Genomic DNA, 20,570 nt, shown 5'->3' with positions numbered 1-20,570 from the left:
ATGGAGCTTTCGGTCGACCGGACCGGTCGACCGACAGACTCTCTGTCGCCCAGTGAGAATATGAACTCAGGTTCGGTCGACCGGTACGGTCGACCGAAAACAGATATGACAGAAACTGAAACCTGTTTTGCTGGTTTTAAAATGCTGTTTAAAAATATCAAATAAATTCCAAAAAATGTAAAACTTTGGGGAATGATTGTAGACATGATAATAAACATGCTACAATGACTGGTTTCGAAAAAGGACTTCCCAAATGAAAAATATCATCATTTTGCAAAATAGTCCAAAACACGAAAATGTAAACATGTGAATTTTGATATTTTGGCTAAACCAACTAATGTAGTATTTTATCAAAATACACATATAATGCACTAAAACATGATTTCATTTAACTAACTAAAATTGATATTGATGAAATCATATATATGCATATGAGTATGAAACAAAAATATGTTTTCTAATTATATTCAATTGTTTCATAGTAAAACTTGAAAACTATCAAACCAAAACATATATGTATATATATAACTATATATATACAAAGACCAAAACGTGTATGTGTGTATATGATTGAGCTTAAAGTACTAACACACATAATATAAATTCCTAAACTAAATTACCCAAGCAATGATCTTGATCTTCAATAAGCTTGACTTGGTAATCTCGCGGATGAAGCTTGAACTTGGATCTTGAACTTTGAATAGCAAGGCTTCACCGACATTCCGCCAACCTCCTTTGGATATGATCGTATTCCGCTAACCTCCATTGGATATGATCGTTGAAGTTCTATTCCATCCATCCTCCAACTACGTTGTTTGTCTACAATAAATACTAAAACACAAATACTAGACAAACAACATTAGTGGTAAATTGTTTGTTAAACATCATCAAAACAAGAAGGCCAACAAGTTCGTCATCGGAATGGATTCCTTCATGGATCCCTTAGTAATCGTTATATCCGACGGCTTCTAGCTGAAGCTGAGCTATTCCCGAATTGATTCTTCTTCCTGGAGAGAAATCAGGGTTGGAACCACTTGAAACAATCGAAGATTTTCCCTTATCAACCATATTGACGGTAACCTCTGGGAATTTATCATCTCGAGTAACCGATCTTCTTTGGTGGAAATGCCTTGATTTGGGCTTCGTCTTTCCATCGGAGATTCTCTCGAATACCGAGACCCTCTGCGAAGCGGTCTTGGGGCAGCTACACGCTGACAATACTGCCCGGATAATTTTGGTACACGGACAGTGAGAGTCCGCTTCCCGGGTACTTCTCTTTCGAGATTTATTCGTACCCCAAGCTCGATAGTACAACTCATCGACGTTGCGGTCGGAGTAACCTATCTGCTGCTCACATGGATTCTCAGGTATAACACGTTCGTCTGTCTGACGTGTTTTCCTCTGAGTAAACATTGCCTTGTTGGCGTCTGCAAGAGTCGCACGTTTGGAATTACACCTTTGTGAGGGTGAAACCTTAACGGGCTCCTGATTTTTTGCACGCACCGCCAAGCGGGCCGTTGCAGAAATCAATTTGTTAGGAGGTCGCGTACGACCCCCAGTCCGGATGTTGGCTCGAAGCTCCTTCAACGATCTCCAGCTTTCCTTAACAAGCGCTTTTCCTCGATTCTCGGGTAGGGCACCGATACGATCTTTCAGAGGAATCCTAAACTTGGGGAAATCCGCGCTGTGGTAGGGCTTTACAGGAGGTTCGGGATCTGAAGTTGACGAAGGCCGGAGAGCAACGTCGCCTGCTTTTGCTTTAGGCGCTGATTTGGCTTTTGGCACCCAAACTTGTCTGGATCTCGGTGATCTCTTAACTGCCTCTTCCTTTTGCATTTCTTGTGCTTTTCGCACAAGGGTCCGGGCATGCACAAGCAAGATGCGGCGCTTCTGGATTCGCTCATCGAGAGTAGAGCAGGTTCTTTGGACACGAACCCATCCGTTAATTGGAGATCAAGAGGAGGATTCCGATGCTGGTCGTGGCGACAGATTAGCCACTTGGCACTTTCTGAGCTCCAGATCTGCTTGGTAATGGAGACCATCCATCTGATGCAAAGCCTTGGCGAATTGGCGCGCGAGGCGTTGTCGTTTCCTTTGACGTGCTCTCTTTGATAGAGTTGGCGCGCCTTCAGCAGTCGACTCCTTAATCGTGAAGGAGCTCAGATCTGCAAATTTGGCTTCATTGAACGCCGGTGGATCATTGCAAGGTGCAACGGCAACAGCGGTGGAGAGATCGTCTTCTTGGATCTTCAGATCTGAAGACCAGCAGATCTTTCTGGAGGAGGAGTCACTCCTGCACTTGCCAGGAGAGGAGGCGGATCTGGAGGAGGAGGCACTCCTGCGCTTGCCAGGAGAGGCGGATCTGGAGGAGGAGGAGGAGGAGACGTACTCCTCGAACTTTTGCTGGTCGAATTCATATTCGACCTTTTCGAGCACCGGGATCTTGATCATCCGCTGCGGCACGACAGCTTCGGCAGCGAAGCTGTTGGCTCCCACTGTGGTCGCCAGTTTGTTTGCGGAGAAAGTTGTTGTTTTCATTGCTATCGAATCTATTACAACTTTAGTCGTTGCAATAAACTCGAATGAAATAAAAAATTGATCTTTTTATAAGATCTCCTTACACAATGAAAATAAAAAGTTTACAACTTTATCAAACAAACGCAGAGATCGTTCTTCGGTCTTCTGCTTGCGTGGGTGTCTTTGCCTGTGCCGGGGTTTATCCGTGGACCACCGTCGATCAGATCTTATTGCTGAAAAATTGGGCAGAGCTTCGTCTATCCGCGAAGGGATCGAGAAAACTGTAGCACCTATCTCGATAAAAGCGAGATATTTGCTCTTCTTAGTATTACCACAACGGGATAATACTAAGGATCGGGTACGGGTGATGTAGATCTGACGAATCTCCCTCTCTTGCGTTGAAGAACTGGATCTGATCTCTCCTCCTCCTCTCTTGAAATCTGTGCACTTTAAGTCTTCAATCCGACAGGGCTTCGCCGAGGCACGAGAATTCCAGATCTCAAAAAATGAGGCCTAAGGCTTGTATTTATGGCATAAGGGGTTGCGGAGCGGTTAAAACGGGCTAAAGGCCCAAATCTGCCTCGGAGGGTGTCTCTCAAAATCCGGGACACCCCTGGGGTGTCTCACAAAATCCGAGACACCCCTGGGGTGTCTCAGAAAACCCGAGACACCCCTGGGATGTCTCGGAATTTCCGAGACACCCTTGGGGTGTCTCGGAAAATCCGAGACACCCCTGGGGTGTCCTGGAAAATCCGAGACACCCCTGGGGTGTCTCACATTGGCCGAGACATTCCGTTGAGGTGCATTTGTCCGCTTCCGCTGTAAATTCTTCGTCCGAACTCGGATTTTAGTGATTCGAAGTACGTTGGAAGTCTGACGAAGAGTTCTATCAGATCTAATGGTTGGATTATTTGTAGAATGAATGAGACACGAAGGGCGTTGTTCTTTTTGTAACGTCGCGGGGCTCTCGATTAGCCCGTGCCTTCGTTATCCCGAAATTCTGTCAGCTCACGTAGTTTGTCGGTTCACTTCAATCGTTCACCGACGTCAGTCGAACTCCTGTGAACCAGATAGTGATGTTCATTGTCATTCCTTAACACTGAGCTGTTCGTAGAGACCTATAGGCAATTTTCGATGCCTACAGTACCTAGCTACGATTCTTGAGAAGAGTGGGTATCTCACCTTGCTGAGATATTTGCTTTAGTTTCTTGTCTCCTTTGTGAGGTAAAAAAAACTTATATTTGGATCTGTTTAGTCGGTGGTCCACGGATAAATCCCGATACAGGCCAAGATCTCATGCAAGCAGCGGGTGATAAACATCAGTTGTGTGTGTTTTAAGAAAGTTGTAATCTCTTATTTTATTTGTGTAAGAAATGTCTTATAAAAAGACTAACTTTTTTTGGAATTCATTATAATGACTGAAGTTGTAATGAGCTCCACGAATAAACCAACTTTCCATCTAAACATGCTGGCGACCACAGTGTGAGCCAACAGTCTCGTTACCGAGGCTGTCGTGCCACAACCGAAGATCAAGATCCCGGTTAATTCAGAGGTCGAGTACTAGTTCGATGAAGCCAAATTCGAGGAATATTTCTCCTCGTCTTCATCAAAATCCTCCTCCTTTTATAAGTGCAGAAAGATCCCGTCTTTGAAGGAGGCGTATTCGTCGATGAAGGCTATAAATGACTCTGCTCGCCACAACTCCTCTCCAATCAAGGAGTTATCCAATCAAGGAATGCTAACTCTGACGAAGAGGGCTCTGTAGGCTGTCTAAAAATCATAATAGATAGCTGATCCTCATCAAACACCGATGATTGGAAGTTACATAGATCGCTGAAGGTCACAATCTGACGACCTACAGGCCACGAACGCAGCACAAACGCAGCTCTAAACGCTGCAAACGCAGCTCAGATCCGCTACCAAACGCAGCTCTTCACCGCTGTCAAACGCAGCTCAGATCCGCTGCCAAACGCAGCACAAACGCAGCCCCAAGCACTGCCCAACGCAACTCTATACCGCTGTCAAACGCAGCTCCATCGCTGCTCAAACGCAGCTCCATCACTGCCCAAACATAGCTTCCAAGCTGCCAAACGCAGCTTCCAACAAAACACTGCGTCCGAGCTTCCAGACACTGCGTTTGAACGCAGAATTTACGCCAGAATGCAGGATCTGCGTTTGACTCGTTCAAACACGAGTTGAACGGTTTCAAAACTGTTTCCCACGATTTGAGGGGATCACAACTCCACTCAGGAGTGATTTAAGGGGCGGTTACATCCCATTAGCCCCACTTAGGAGCGAATTAAGGAGGTGGTTACACCCCTTAATCCCCTATAAAAGCGAGTAAACTCAACTGAGTTAAGGGTTCGATTTTTCTTGGCTTGAATCGACCATTGAAGGCGGGATCTTTTGGGCGATCTAGGAGAACTTCTTGGCAGCGAAAAGAGGATCCTTCATCCTTCGGTTGGAGCTTTGGAGATCAGCAACAAGATCTTCTTTATCCTTGGCTTATAACCGACTTTCGGTTAAATCAACTCTTTCATAGAGTTTTAAACTCGTTCAGAGTTCTCCACAACGTCAAATCGTGAGGAGAAGACCATGTTCTAGTGAAACAAGACGTCGGATCGTCAACGAGAAGCAAACTCGACGCGAGCATTCGAGTGAGGCATCTCATCGCCACCGTGAAGAACCCAGAATTAAACAAAGGGGAGAATCCATATCATTCTCTTCTCTTTTGTAATCAGGAAATCCAATTGTAATCGAGATTAAAGGAATACAAATCAATTTTCCTTCATTTCTTTTACTGCAAATTTTCCCACAAACAGGCTCGTCAAATTGCCAAGGCGTTAGAACAAGTCAATGGAGTTTGCTACTACGCAGACTTGGAGTTTAGGAAACATCATTTAACCTAGCCGCCTTAATGGAAAGTTGTTGACAAATCCTCCAAGCCATTAATGGAAGAATGGATCCTTGTCAAAAGGAATCGTTCAACCTTGAAGGAGTATATCCAAAAGCGACGAGCACGTGCTACACACGGGCGTGCCTTTGTACGAAAGGCTCAAGGCATGAAGAGGAAAGATGTGGTTAAAGAATCACCAAAATCCAAATGAGTTTGGATGTCGAAGGTGAAAACATCACCAAAAATAGCTGAAACGCTTCTGCTTAGGGTGAGACACGACTCGTGTCTCGCGCCTAATTCAAGCCATGTGGGCGTTTCCAAGCATCCGCCAACCTCCGAGCCCACTCATCTTGCTCCCGTACCTCCAGCGAAGCCCTTCAGTAGCGTAGATCTGTCCAAATTTAAGATTCTGATGAAAGATCGTCTGTGTCCTCTACACGAAGATCGAGGCAAAGCTTCAATGAATAAAACCCGAGTAGTTCCTTAGGTTAGGGGTCAAACAGACACTCCCGTCAAGCCAAAGGTTGTTCAAAGGTATCCCGTCACCTCCAAACAAACTAGAGCACCTCATTGTACGTGTTCGTGCATCGTGCACAAGAGGTCTCCTGGCATTCATCGTCTGGGGGTTCGTATTAGAACCTAAGAGCCCGTTAAGATCTCACGCTCACAAGGGGATGATTCTAAATGTATGACTCCTGATGTGACCTTGAATCATTCAAAGGTAATAACAAATCGTCCCGAGAATGTTAACAAGGCTCTTCATCCCTAAAGGAAAACGTGTTCGTCAAAAGACAATGTTATACTTAGGGTATCACACCAACAAGCGATGGATTTTTCCAATGAGCTGCACCATCAAGCTAGGGGTGTGAACAAATCCCAAAAGAAGGATGTCTAAGAAACTAACTCTCACTGTCCATGTGGTAGGCTTATCAGGATGATATTATCAAAATGTAGTTGTCCTATGACCATTTTACAAAGGATCTCTATATTCGAGAAGCTTGCAACTGAAGAGTCAAAGCCCAAGCCAAAATGCTTCCATGAGAGAAAATTCACCATTCAGGATGACGAATTCCCTGAAGTAACCATCAACATGGCTGACAAAGGAAAATCAACACAGCGCTCGAATGATCCTAATCCTGACTTTAGCTCGGGAAGAAAAATTAGTCTAGGAATTGCCCAACGAATGTCTCGGCTCTAGTTAGAAGCCATCGGACATAGGGGTTATTCAAGGATGTACAAAGGATTGTCTTCAGATAACGAGTTGTCAAACACTTGCACCGCAGTCGCTTTAGATGACGAGCCCTCATATGCGTGTTCTGCAATTACCTCTAATGAAACAATGTCCAGCAATGGGGGAAGTAAGGGAGTCATTCATGATCACCCCAGATCTAGTAGCTCAAATGCTTCAAGAGGTTTTAGCTCGACAACGATAAGAGCTTAGAGCCGAAATGAATATGCAAATGGAGCTGAACATGCAACGGGTGAGGGAGTTACATGACCAACAGCTTCAAGTTTTATAAAATAAGCAAGCTGAATCCAACCACCATACTCAGAACGGTGCAGTTGACAACGATCCAGAAGTGGACGAAGTCATCATGGCTGATGCACCCCCCAAAAATACCGGGAGTGGTCCAATCTCACCCGTCAATAACATTAGGGGTGGTTCAAATGCACCCTCTAAAAATAAAAATGATGGGGGTGGTCTAATTCATTCTCCTCAACGTCATTCGAATGAAGATGTAGACGACGACGAGATGATGAAAGAGTTGGAGAATAAGGTTAATGCTTTAATGTCCGCTCAAGAAGTGAGGAGACGGACATTCTGTGTCCATATCCAAGAGAGTGGGATTCAATCTCGTACTCGGTGAAGTTTAATCAAATTAACTTTACGCCGCTTGACGGGAAAGGTTTGCCCACTTAACACCTAATTTATTTCAAGTCCCATCTGGGAGTGATCTCCGGGAATGAACCCCTAATGATTCGGTCATTCATGGGCACCCTTCGTAGGGCGGCCATCAATTAGTATCGACGTCTTAAGCCATAGAGCATCAATTACTTGGACAACATGGAATGCTCTTTCCTCAACAACTTCTTTTATGATGATACCGAAGTGTCAATCAGAGCTCTTCTGGATGAGTAGTAGAAGGACAGTGAGTCAGTTGATAGTTTTGTTAAATGTTTCTGCAACAAGGTAATGAATTATAGGGATCCTGTCACAGACGAGTTCATCTTGCAAACATGCCATAAGAATCTCTCCATCGATGTCCTCGAAGTCATGGAGTTGTCCCCTCAACCACCTGGAAGGAATTAAAACTATATGGAGAACAGGTCGAGCATTTTCTCAAAAGAAAAGAGCTCGAGAGGGGCCAACCGACGACTAAAGTACCTGCAACTGCTGACGATATTCATCAACAGCCACCTTAGAGGCAACAATGGACTCTTAATCCAAAGTTTTAGGAGGAGTATTCTTTGAAGATTATGAAGTTTCAACCATCTTCAAATACCTCCTCACCAACAATAAGATCAAGCTACCAGCGATTACAAATCAGTAAGAAGCAAACAAGATTTCAGATCCTAAGTATTGTGCATACCAATGAGGGTCCATCACCCTACCAAGACTTGTATTACGCTGAAAAATAGCATTCAAGCCTTGGTTAATGTCGGCATCATAACGCTGAAAGAAGTCGAATGAGAATGGCTACCTCCAACGGGTACATAAGGTTAAACTGATTTCCAAAACTCCCAGGAGTATACGAGTATAAACTGGTCCTCCCTGCTCTAATGCCTTAAGAGCCTAAACTGTATAGACTCTAGTTAACGTATGAGTATAAACTATGTTTACACCAATCAGCGCGCGATGAGAGTCAACGTCGATAAACGCATTATGATGACAGTCAATGTTGGTCAAAGCGTAGCCACAAGTTAACGTCGTTCAACACGTTATGACGAAGGTCAACGCCGGTCAACACGTTATGATGAAGATCAACGCTGGTCAAAGCATAGTCGTAAGTCAACATCGGTCAATACATTGCAATGAAGATCAACGTTGGTCAAAACATAGCCATCGGTCAACACTGGTTAATGTGTTACAATGAAGGTCAACGTCAATGCGTTGCAATGAAGAGTTAATGCGTTGGCAATTTTTAGCCAAAACAAGGCTCAAACCGATTCCAGAATAAAGGATGATCCTAAGGATTTCAACCGTATTTCAGATATGAATCCTCGACGAAGATAGTCAATTCAAGCATTGACTCAATGACACGAGCTAAAATTATAAATCAACACACCAGTTTCAACTCGAGACTTCGACAACGGTTAGATGATAAACGCAGCGCCGAAAGAATTTTAGCTATTCGATAAAATACTAAATAGATTGAAAATCATAGAAATTAAGAACCGAAGCCAATTGCAGGTCCTTTTACACTAACTGAATGTTGGGCCTATCACATCCAAAGTATTTCAGACTCTTCTATAAAAGAAATGAGACTGAAACACTTTGGAGGGGGTATCTGTAAGCGTTAAAAATTATCTATGGATTTCCGCACGTAGCTCAAGATGAAGAGAATATGATGAATATTATTATCTAAGTCAAGGAGGATTATCTAACACCGACAAGCGTATGAAGCGAGTCGACGAAGCTTACGAATCAACAGGACAGCAGAATAACAAAGAGACGATCTGATTAGGAGTTATATATCACTCACGAAAGGCAAAGCATCACTCGTGTCTCGTCTGCTCCACATATGATTCACCTATGGGAGCTTGTAGATCTCTTCTTTGACTTTCTGATGCATTTTAAATCGCGTCATTACAAGATCGGACGGGAAAATTACAGCGAAAATAGTCAAGACGCGTGAAACGGTGCCTCGTTTGAAAACCGAGACACAATAGGTGTCTCATCTTGCCGAGACACAAATTACAGCGAAAATAGTCAAGACGCGTGAAACGGTGCCTCGTTTGAAAACCGAGACACAATAGGTGTCTCATCTTGCCGAGACACAAATTGTGTCTCGACCAATCGAGACACTTTTGTCGAGACACAAAAAGTGTCTTAGGCCCCAAAAACGCTTTTTTGCTATTTTTCATCGTTTTTTCACCATTAATTGCCCAGATTTTGGTATATTCCGATCCAACAACTCCTCAACTAATTTGAACGTGATTTTAACTGAAGATAAGAGATTATCGGCCGTTCTTATCTAAAAATGAGCTTTTGAATCCTATAAATACAGCCTTACGGCCTTTATTCACATAGATCCGAAATTCTTGAATCTCGGTGAAGCCCTATCGAACTAAAGAGTGAGGAGCATAAATTTCAGAGAGGAGAAAGAGATCTCGGCGAGCTATTTAGCATTAAGAGAAAGAGTTCGTGAGATCTGCATCCGTTCATCCATTTCCTTGGGATCGTACCTAGATATGATTCTCGAGAAGAGGAGGTATCTCACCTTGCTGAGATATTTGTTTTAGTTTATTATCTCCTTTGTGAGGTAAAAAAAAACTTATATTTGGATCTGATTAGTCGGTAGTCCACAGATAAACCCCGGCACAATCCAAGATCTTACGCAATCAGCGGGTGATAAACATCTATTGCGTGTGTTTTAAGAAAGTTGTAATCTCTTGTTTTATTTGTGTAAGAAAGGTCTTATAAAAAGACTAACTTTTTTTTGAATTCATTATAACGACTGAAGTTGTAATGAGCTCCACGAATAAACCAACTTTCCATCTAAACAATTCTCTATGTCAGTCGACCAGGCAACTTTAATCGGTCAGCCGATTATCAACATCGGTCGACCGACCAGAATCAAAAACTCAGATCCTGTAAAAAGTTATTTTCGGTCTAAAATTCATCTAAAAATCAAAACTCTTCAAAAACTCATACATAAAACCTAATTTAACATGATTAGGGTTTATACTTCTACAAGAAAACACAGATTTAAATATTTGATGAAATTTGCTAACCCTAACACACACACAAGCACCTCCGTCGGTCGACTGATTCTCTATGTCAGTCAACCGGCCAGCTTCAATCAGTCGATCGGTTATCAACATGGGTCGACCGATTATCAACATCGGTCGACCGACCAGAACCAAAAACTCAGACCTTGTAAAAAGTTATTTTCGGTCTAAAATTCATCCAAAATCGAAACTCTTCAAAAACTTATACATAAAACTTGATTTAACATGATTAGGGTTTATACTTCTACAAGAAAACATAGATTTAAATATTTGATGAAATTTGCTAACCCTGACATAGTTATATGTGTAAATCATCATGAAAACGATTATCTTTAACAAATCTCACATTAGATTAACTTCAAAACTTAAACCCAAAACATAGAATATGTTCTATAACTGTTTAAAGCAAAAAGATTAGATCTTTTATATTATACAAATCAAAGATATAATTTTCACTTGAAAAATAGATTTTAGAAAAACCAGATAAAACTAATTAAAATCAAATAAAAACGGGGATGAGTTTGGAGGAGATGAAACTCGCCTCAAGACGTGCTGACTTCCCCAATGGTGCCAGAAACCTGATCCTCCTTCGTCAAAAGCCTCGGATATCATTCTCCTCTTGATTTTGCTTCTCAAAGCTCTTCAAAATTCACAAAAATAACTCTAGGGTTTTTGAGGGAGAGGGTTGGCTGATAGTTCACGTGAAAGCTTAAGAAATAAGGGGGAAAACGGGTATATATACTTATATACACAAATAAACCCGAATCGAAACAAATCCTGACCCGACCTAGAAATCGATTTGTGCACCCGTCAGTCGACCGATGGCTTTCCATCAGTCGACTGATAAGTGCCTATCGGTCGACCGATGACACTCCTTCAGTCGACTGACCAGCTTATATGTTCTGCCGACTGTTTCGCTTATGCATGCATGTTTTGCCCTCGTATTTACTCATATACGTACATAATCGATCTCAAATCGATTTCTAACATACTCATTCATGTCAGAAAAGTACCAAACATGATAAAAATTATTTATCACTATTTATCACAATGTTTTTAAATTTATGGGGTTTTACAAAGTTGCTTATTTTTGAGTGAGGAATCTTCTACGCATTTGAGTCAATGTGGAGATTTGTTAAAGGTTGCCTCAAATACTCAAATCCATATTGCTTTGGGAGTTCCTTTTTTAGCTTGGTTTGTTTTGATCAAGAGTTCTACTTACATTAGACTTTGCACAACCAATCATATTAGAGGTTTATTTCTACTTGGACTCTTGTTGGGTTTTAGGACATGTGGAGTTCTATTCCTATTAGAACTCTTATTCCTTAGATAGCAATGCGCTGTGTCTGTGATCTTCAAGTCTATATAAGAACAGTCTTTCTAGCCAATTACAAGCATCAATATTCAGAGCATCAATCAAGAAGAGATGGTTCTTTTGTGAAGCATATTTGATATTCTTCTCTTTTATTCGTTTAGTTGAGAGTTGTATTAGGCTTTTAGGGTGTTATTTGGGATTGAGGGATTTCACTTTGTATTCCTCACAATTAATAAAGCTAACCACATATATCTTTGTGTTTGTGTGTTCTTGATATTTTTCGTGCTCTCGTGTGGTTGATATTAGCTTATCCTAGGGAGTTTATCATAACAACTTCTTTCTCTACTCTAGAGCAAGGAAATTTTAGGGAAGAAATATTTGATAAATCTTTTGCTCATCTCAACAAGATTCTCTTCCGACTAAAATAAATCGAAAATTTATCCTTAAATATCCTCCTGTTTCTTTCGAGTCAAATCTACCAACAAAGGATCCCAGGTAGAAATATCACTGAAAAACCCATTAATTTTGAGGGAAACTTGAATATTGATCAAATACACAATTGACGAGGGATAAGAGACGTGTGATTCATTCATATCCATCTCGTTGGGAGGAATTGCTGATGCTCATCCAAGAGAGAAACTTCACATGAGATTGAGGTGATAGCAAAGTTGCTAAGTTCAAGCTCTGTGCCCTCCCCTTGTTATTCTTTTTAACAAGATGTGACTTAACTTGTAGGTTGATATGGACTTAACATTGGCAAAAAAAAAATGTTCATAGGGGCACAAGAAAGAGGTTCTCCTACTTTCCATTGAATCCATATATGACACCAAAATGCAAGGAGAAAGAGTAGAAAAAAGAAAAGGCAAGGTCTCTAACCTAAATCCTAAGGATTAATTACAAGGGTCAAATAGCAATTACCATGATAATGTACGCCACAATAAAGGGTAAACCAAAAATACCCACTACACTAAAATCCCCTTTTCCCCTAAAAAGAGCACAAATGCAAAAGAAATGCTAATTCTCTCTTCCTCTCTCACTGGACCCCACCCAAGTGTCATTTTCTCACACATACTTCCTACAAAGAAGCAAGAACCAACTACTTTAACTTCATACCATTGACGCTCTCTTTTAGTTCTGGCCTTAGTTTTACCTCCCTCTCCCTCCCTCTTCTCTCCTCATACAACTACATAAAAAAAAGTAGAAGAAAACAAGAGCAAGAGAAATAAAGAGAGTTCAAATTAAGAAGAAAATCAAGAAGAAGGAAACCAATCAAAAGATGGAGCTCTTCCCAGCTCAACCAGACCTCTCTCTTCAAATCAGCCCCCCAAACAGCAGGAGCACGAGTGATGAGCCCATGGATTTAGGGTTTTGGAGCAACAAAAACCTCAGCAACAACGGCAGCAACAGTGCTAGCACTAGCACTGTAGATCTCTCCCTGGCAAACCCTAGCCCCCTCCACCCCCTCCAAAACCTCCAGCAGTACTACAAGCGGCACGATATCGGGCCGATGAGGCCCATTAGAGGGATCCCCATATATCATGGGCCTCCACCGCATCACCACCACCATCAAACTTCTTCATTTCCTTTCACTCAACAGTATCATCAGCCGCAGCATTACCATCAACAGTATCATCAGTGTGAGTCATTGGTCCAGAGATCAAGGTTCTTGACGAGGTTCCCGGCAAAGAGGAGCATGAGGGCGCCGAGGATGCGGTGGACTACTACTCTCCACGCTCGCTTTGTTCATGCTGTTGAGCTCTTGGGTGGCCATGAAAGTGAGTTTTCTTGTTTGAGGACCTTGTTCCAATTTTGCGGATTAATTAATTCTTCATTTTAATATTTCGGGGGTAAATTTACTTATTTATTTGTTTGTGGGTTTTAAGGGGCTACGCCTAAGTCAGTGCTTGAGCTCATGGATGTGAAGGATCTCACCTTGGCTCATGTGAAATCTCACTTACAGGTACGACTAATTTCAATTGAATTAGGTTCTATTTGAATTGCCATTTTTTTATTTCAAAAAAAAAAAAAGTGGCCTCTCTCTAAACTCTAGTACTTTTTCCTACTGCCCTAGAAATTTGATTGTTTCTTGTAGCAGCTTTACTTAAGAAGCAGAAAGCATGCTATTAAAGGAAAAAAGAGGGAAATAAGAAAACAATGAGAAATCATGCTTTAATAATGAAACACACACCAGTTCTCAAGAAAACAACAAATGAAGTACAATGTACCATCATTTCTCAATTATTTTTCTTTCTTGGAGCTACACACAACATAGCTGATATTATAATAAATGCATAAAGAAAATGTATAGTAAATGAGAGATGCTGTAGTCAAGTGGTCATTCAAAACCTAGATGCATGGAGCTTTGACTTCTATTTATAATATTTAATTTAGCAGAACATATTAAATCATCTTCACATCTTTCTTCAATAAATAAATTTTTAATGATATACAATTTTAATTTATAACATGGCTGGTCCTTTCATTTGTAAATTTACTACTATTTTCTTGTGTATACTGCATTATTTACTTTCTTATATCTGGTTGCAGATGTATAGAACTGTGAAAACCACTGATAGACCACCAAATTCTTCAGGTAATGTAGAAATACATTATTTTTGCCTAAATTTAAATCTTTAAGTTTTACTAGTTTAAAAGAAACATTGAATCTTAATAACAAGCTAAATAAACTACATTGCTTGTGATTTTAGACCAAAATGAACCTATAGAGATATCAGACGATAATTTGCATGACATCCGTGGACCAGAACCTATGCAAAATGGGAAACCATCAGGGCAAAGTGGCGATAATTATTACGGATTATGGAGCAATTCTTCAAGGTAAGAATTTTCATTTTTATTTTAGCAATTAAATTTTCTTGCCAATGTTCCAATAAACAATAATCAATCTCAAAGAATGAATAAGTTGTTTGATGAAATATAACCTTATTTCATCATCACAATGACCTTGTAAGGATCATGCATTTAGTACCTAAGATTTTGCTTGTGGAATATGATTTATATCTTATGAGGATCATGCATTTGATAGCGATAAATATGCTAATGTATCATGAACAAGTGAAGCACAACATATTTTGCTCCATCTTAATGGAGCCCAATTGTTCATTACGCAAATTTACTTGTCAATATGTGTCCTTTGTAAGGTGAACTGACGTTAGGTGTTTTTAGTCACTATAATTTTTCTTCTTTAAAAAGGAAACTATATATATATGTATACCAGTATTGTAATATGCAAAAGATATTTATAAAGAGATAATGATACTATGTTCGATAATCAAATGTTGTAGAATTCTCTGCAACTTAGTACAACTTTCTATGGTTAACTCATTTAGTATGCTTATAGTGGATTAATCTAATCATTCCCTTTCCAAAACATCGCTAGCTTTAAGATGTGTTCTTTCTTATTATAATAATGAGGTTTTTAATATGCTTCATTCTAATAGAGGCATCAATGAGCACTACAATCAACAACCAGTACAACCTTATCTTTTTTTCCTGAACAAAAGCAATTATAGTACAACCTATTAATATTGTTTCCTATATAAAACTAATTTCTCCTTCCTCAGATCTAAAAGAAAGAATAACATGTAACATCACTAAAAGATGGGGGCACTAGAGGGGTTAATCATAACAAGAAAAAGAACCATCCATTTCTCCACAAAAAGCTAAGGGAACGCACAAAAATCAAAATAAGGCGAGAGGATTGTTTATCATAGAAGTCATAAACTTATAAACTATATGAACAAATGTGCCTAGATCAATATTATTTCTGTCACTCATATGTGCACTTTAGGTTCATAAAGCGGCTCCCTTCATTCCCTGTTAATATTTTATATCTCCATGCAAGTGCTCACAAAAAGCAAAAGATCATAGCTTTGTTCCATCTGTTGAGGATCATGACGACAATCGAACCTCTCTCTCTCTCTCTCTCTCTCTCTCTCTCTCTCTCTCTCTTCCTTTTCTGATGGTGCAATGATCCCTTATGCTAGTTCAAAAAGACTAGAAGAGAACCTAACAATCTCCCACTTCAAGAAACACAAAACCTCCATTTACATAAAAATCCACATGAAAAGGGACGCTCCTCTTTACTTTGGGATTTTGTGGACACCAAAGGCTTTTGACAGTAAGGTCCCCATCCATTAAATTTGTAGCAAAAAGCTTAGGCTTTTGAAACTTCTCTGGGATTTCTCTCCTTAAGGTAAATGGACAATCACATGGGTGCTCTACTTTAATACCATGAGATATCTGATAAAGCTTAGCAAATTCTCAACAAGCTAATAGTGAAAGATAGCTTTCTTTGCTTTTCTTTCTTGTTGAATGGACTTCCACTGATGGTAATATTCCCTCCATGTTGTATTTCTGCAGCAAGGGAAACTGGTTTCATGACAAGACTATTGAATCCTCCCCCGGGAGCCTACCTACTTTTGAGGTAACTAAAGCTATTGCTCTCATTTTCATGGACTTCAACTAGATGATTCATTTTAAAAAACAAATGAAAAATTTTGAGGAAATATTTGGATAGTGTATTAGTGTGTTTAGATAGATCATGAAGTGATTTTGAGCATACATGTTCAGTGCATGTAGTTGTCCTAATGAGGTTAAAATTGAGAGAAATTCTCCCACTTACAACTTAAAACACGATAAACTGTGAGCGGTTTTCTTTGTCCACTGAACAAGTGGTTGTCCAGAAACAAAAAAATGAAAAGAATAGTAATGCATCAATCCAAACACTAGAAATACCCTAACTATGGCAATGGTTTGCAACAAAAACACTAACAACTTTTTCACTACAACCTAGAATAAGGTTTTAAAAAATTAATGTTACAATTTTACTGAAATATCACTATATAATCATTGATTATACATGTGTTTTTGCAGAACGGCATGCGATATTCTAAAAGTATGGAGCTGATATCTGATATGAACTCTTCATGCGTATCAGAGCCAAGTGCAAAGAAGCCCAATCTAGAGTTCACATTGGGGAGACCACATTGATCACATTTCAGTAGCAGCATCAAAAGCTCAGATCATAAAAGAATGATGGTGCACCCTTCAAAAGAGTAGAAAGCAGAAAAAAGAGAGAAAGACAAAGAGACCATAGGAGGCAAAAAGCTGAAAAAAGGAAAGATGGATAGCTGTGCAAAAGCTTGAGCTTACCAAACTTCAGAGAGAGAGAGAGAGCTTAAAGGCCATGTTCTACGTGTGTATATGAAACATGAGTCTTTTTTTTTAATGTCTTAAAGAACAAAAGGGTTAGGGCTCCTTCATTCTCTTGCATGTGCACGTGCTTCGCTTTGTAGTTTCCCAACAAAGGGAAAAAGAAATTAAAGGATGATAACTACTTAATTTAGTAGGTAATTACATATTATAGTTGGAATCAGAGCAGTGTCTTAGCTTTTACATTTTTAACGTTCTTTGTGCAAATCTTTTTCTCCTCTTTGTGCTAGCTGCGATTGTGTTCTTGGAACACTGGTGTTGCTAAATTCGCTTCATTTATTATTTGATTTCTTTCCCTGTCATGTAATTTAACTATCAGAAATTACCAATGAACCTAGTCTACGACATTAATAGTATATACCAAGATGATACTGACCCCAAGAATTCTAGATTTCATGTTTCTTTAAGCTATTCTAATGGATGTTCCTCTGGTGCACCATTATGCCATAAGCTATTGGATACTTTTTCCTTAACCCTGCCTCCACAATCAAGAATGCTAGTAGATACATTCATTGAGCAATTAAGTGGGAATGAGTGCACAATAAGCATATATATAGTAAGTGTTAGAATTTAAAAATATAATCCTCAACACTCACCATAACTTTGGAGTTTTGGTGTAATGCAGAGGCGTGGCTGACAATTTGGGGGCTCGTTTCTAAATTTCAATCGGAGCGTCTTAATCAATCTTCATAAGAAACTAATAATTTTTTTATACATAGTACTAACCATGAAAAGAAATTTTTATATCTAGAATTAAAATAAACATTAAGACATAACAATGGTTCTATGCAAAACATGTTATGTGCAAAATATTGATAGTAAAAAAAGATACACAAAATCAACATCTTACTAATAATCTTGCCATGTGCTGTTAGACCCTAGAGAGGGGGGTGATTAGGGTCTTATGCTAATCTAATCTGATTTTATACCAATTAAAACTAATTAACAAATTATTCTTGCAAGAGAGATATACAATATGTTACAAGCAAGAATAAGCAATATGAACAAATGTAAATATCCTAGCAATGAGATATACTATAAGATATATGTAAGAATATATAATTAACACAAGGGTAAACAATCTAAACTAAATAGTGGACAATATAATCAACAATCAATAAACAAAAGCGATATAAGATATGAACATAAAAATAAGTGTGCCAATGCAATCACAAACAAACGATATGATTACGGAGTTCGGTCCCCACGACCTACGTCTCCGCTCCTCACCTCGAGGAGATCTCTACTATCATAATCGGGTTTTCTACGTTTACCCGAATAATGTTTACACCACAGAATACGGTTTTCTAGTTTACCGAAAACTCTACAACTAACACACTTTTATAATCCCACTCTACACACTCTTAAGTATTGAACTAGACGTGTCTCCCTCAAGTGCTCGGATACAACCTCTCTCTAGGTTCGTCAGCCGACGCCACTCCTCTTGGGACGATCGACGCCACTCCTCTTGGTACGATCCCCGACTCTCGTCACACACTTCTCTCGGTGTACAAGTGTATTACAAAGTGAATCTCACAATAAGCACAATACAATAAATGATTGTTCTCTAATATGGATGAGAACACAATAAAAGGTCACACTCAATTGTTACAACTCTCACCAACCCAAATATACTATGTATGAAAATACAATAAGCTCAAGTGGGTTTGTGTAAACAATGAGTGAAATAAAATCTAAACTCAATATAAAAACTAGCTTTAAAGAATGATAATCAAACAAATACGCAAATATAAAGCTAGATAAGAGTTTAGAAATGCTTCTCTGAAAAACAAGATGGAGAGATGGATTAAGATGAAGCTCAATCAATGTAGATGATCTCCTCCACTTGTGTAAAACTATTTTCCAAACAAAAACTCTTTTAAACAAACACTAAAAAAACTTAAACCCTTATTAAACTATTGTTTAAAAACTTCTTGGATTACTTAAGAAAGATGAGCAAGGGGGTATATATAGCCTCCTAAAATCTCAGCCAAAACCCCAAAGGAAAAGACCAAAAAAACCCAAAAATCAAAAATCTGATTCTGTACCAAAACTAGCCGTTGGAGTGAACGGCGGGCGACCGCCACTTTCAAAGCTGAGAATTTTCTAAAGACTTTGGCGATCGACCGTGGCGGTCGACCGTGGTAAAATTCAAGCTAATGGTCGACTGTGGCGGTCGATCACGAAAGTTTCTGTTTGACTTCGTAGGTAAAAACTCAGGTGCGGTCGACCGTGGCGGTCGACCGCAAACTGATACATGAACAAAATAGTTTGAAAGTTGATTTTCTGATTTTAAAACCCTGTTTAAAAATATCAAATAAATTCAAAAAAATGTAAAACTTTGGAAAATAATTGTACACATGATAATACACATGCTACAAAAACTGGTTTTCAAAAAAGACTTCCCAAATGTAAAATATTATTATTTTGTAAGGAGGTCCAAAACATAGAAATATAAACATATGAATTTTGACATTTTTCCTAAACCATATTTTAAAACTTTACAAAATGATTTTATAGACTTGAAGAAAGATGTAAACTATTGTTATGAAGTCTATAAACAATGAATGTAGTATTTTATCAAAATACACATATAATGCACTAAAACATGATTTCATTGAACTAAATAAAATTGATATTGATGAAATCATATATATGCATATAAGTATGAAACAAAAATATGTTTTTTAATTATATTAAATTGTTTCATATTAAAACTTGAAAACTATCAAACCAAAATATATATGTATATATATATAACTATATATATACAAAACCAAAACGTGTATGTGTGTATATGATTTAGTTTAAGGTACTAACACACATAATATAAACTCCTAAACTAAATGTTACCCAAGATTGATCTTGATCTTCATTGTAGCTCAACTTGGTAAACTTGGATGGAGCTTGTAATTGAATCTTTAACTTGATAGCAAGGCTTCACTCCACTATTCCACCAACCTCTATTGGATATGATCGTGAATGCGCAATTCCATCCATCCTCTAACTTATTATTTGTCTACAATAAATAACAAAATACAAATACTAGATAAACAATATTAGATATAAATTATTTGTTAAATCATCATCAAAACAAGAAGGCCAACATGTGCGACATATCAAAAACTTCACTCGAAAACTTTTCTCCTTGCATTTTTTGTTGCAAAGTCATCAATCAAAGCTTCATAATCAATCTTGTCTAAAAATCCACTTTCACCTGAGAGCAAAGTCAGTCCGTTTAGCCTCTCCTGCGACATGGTTGATCTCAAGTATGATTTTAATATCTTTAACTTTGAGATGCTCCTTTCTGCCGATGCAACTGTGACGGGTATAGTCAACAAGATTTTATATGCAATACTAGCGGCTGGGAAACAATTCATCCTCTTCAAGAAATTCAATACGTCAATGACTTTCATATTTTCTGGTGGTAACATATTTTGTAAGATTAGCAACTCTACAAATAATTCATCTCCATCAACATCAGAACAACTTTCTTTCTTAAGACTGTTTGCAAGATTAGCACACCAAGCTTTTAAATCATCATTCTGATATGCATATAACTTTTCCGGTCTAAATAAAAACCCAAAAATATTCTCTTATGTTTGATATTGTTCAAATCTTCTCTCTAATGAACCAATAATTTGATCAACCAGT

General features: G+C 39.0%; 1 protein-coding gene across 2 annotated transcripts; it reads left to right on the top strand.

The window, feature by feature from the left end:
* On the top strand, window positions 12,783–17,079 carry LOC109837284 (probable transcription factor KAN2). Of its 2 annotated transcripts, XM_020405460.1 has the most exons (6): window positions 12,784–13,456; window positions 13,565–13,641; window positions 14,229–14,274; window positions 14,390–14,519; window positions 16,065–16,128; window positions 16,578–17,079. In XM_020405460.1, the coding sequence occupies exons 1-6, from the start codon at window positions 12,958–12,960 to the stop codon at window positions 16,692–16,694; spliced, it is 933 nt and encodes a 310-aa protein (XP_020261049.1). In that variant the 5' UTR covers window positions 12,784–12,957; the 3' UTR covers window positions 16,695–17,079. The 2 variants fall into 2 exon arrangements, with proteins under 2 accessions (XP_020261050.1, XP_020261049.1); XM_020405461.1 differs by lacking the exon at window positions 16,065–16,128 and having other exon boundaries at window positions 12,783–13,456.

The sequence above is a fragment of the Asparagus officinalis genome, chromosome 4 (assembly GCF_001876935.1).
Source record: "Asparagus officinalis chromosome 4, Aspof.V1, whole genome shotgun sequence".
Classification (NCBI taxonomy): domain Eukaryota; kingdom Viridiplantae; phylum Streptophyta; class Magnoliopsida; order Asparagales; family Asparagaceae; genus Asparagus; species Asparagus officinalis.
Note: the sequence above shows the minus strand (reverse complement) of the source record. Positions and strands in the feature narration are given on the sequence as shown.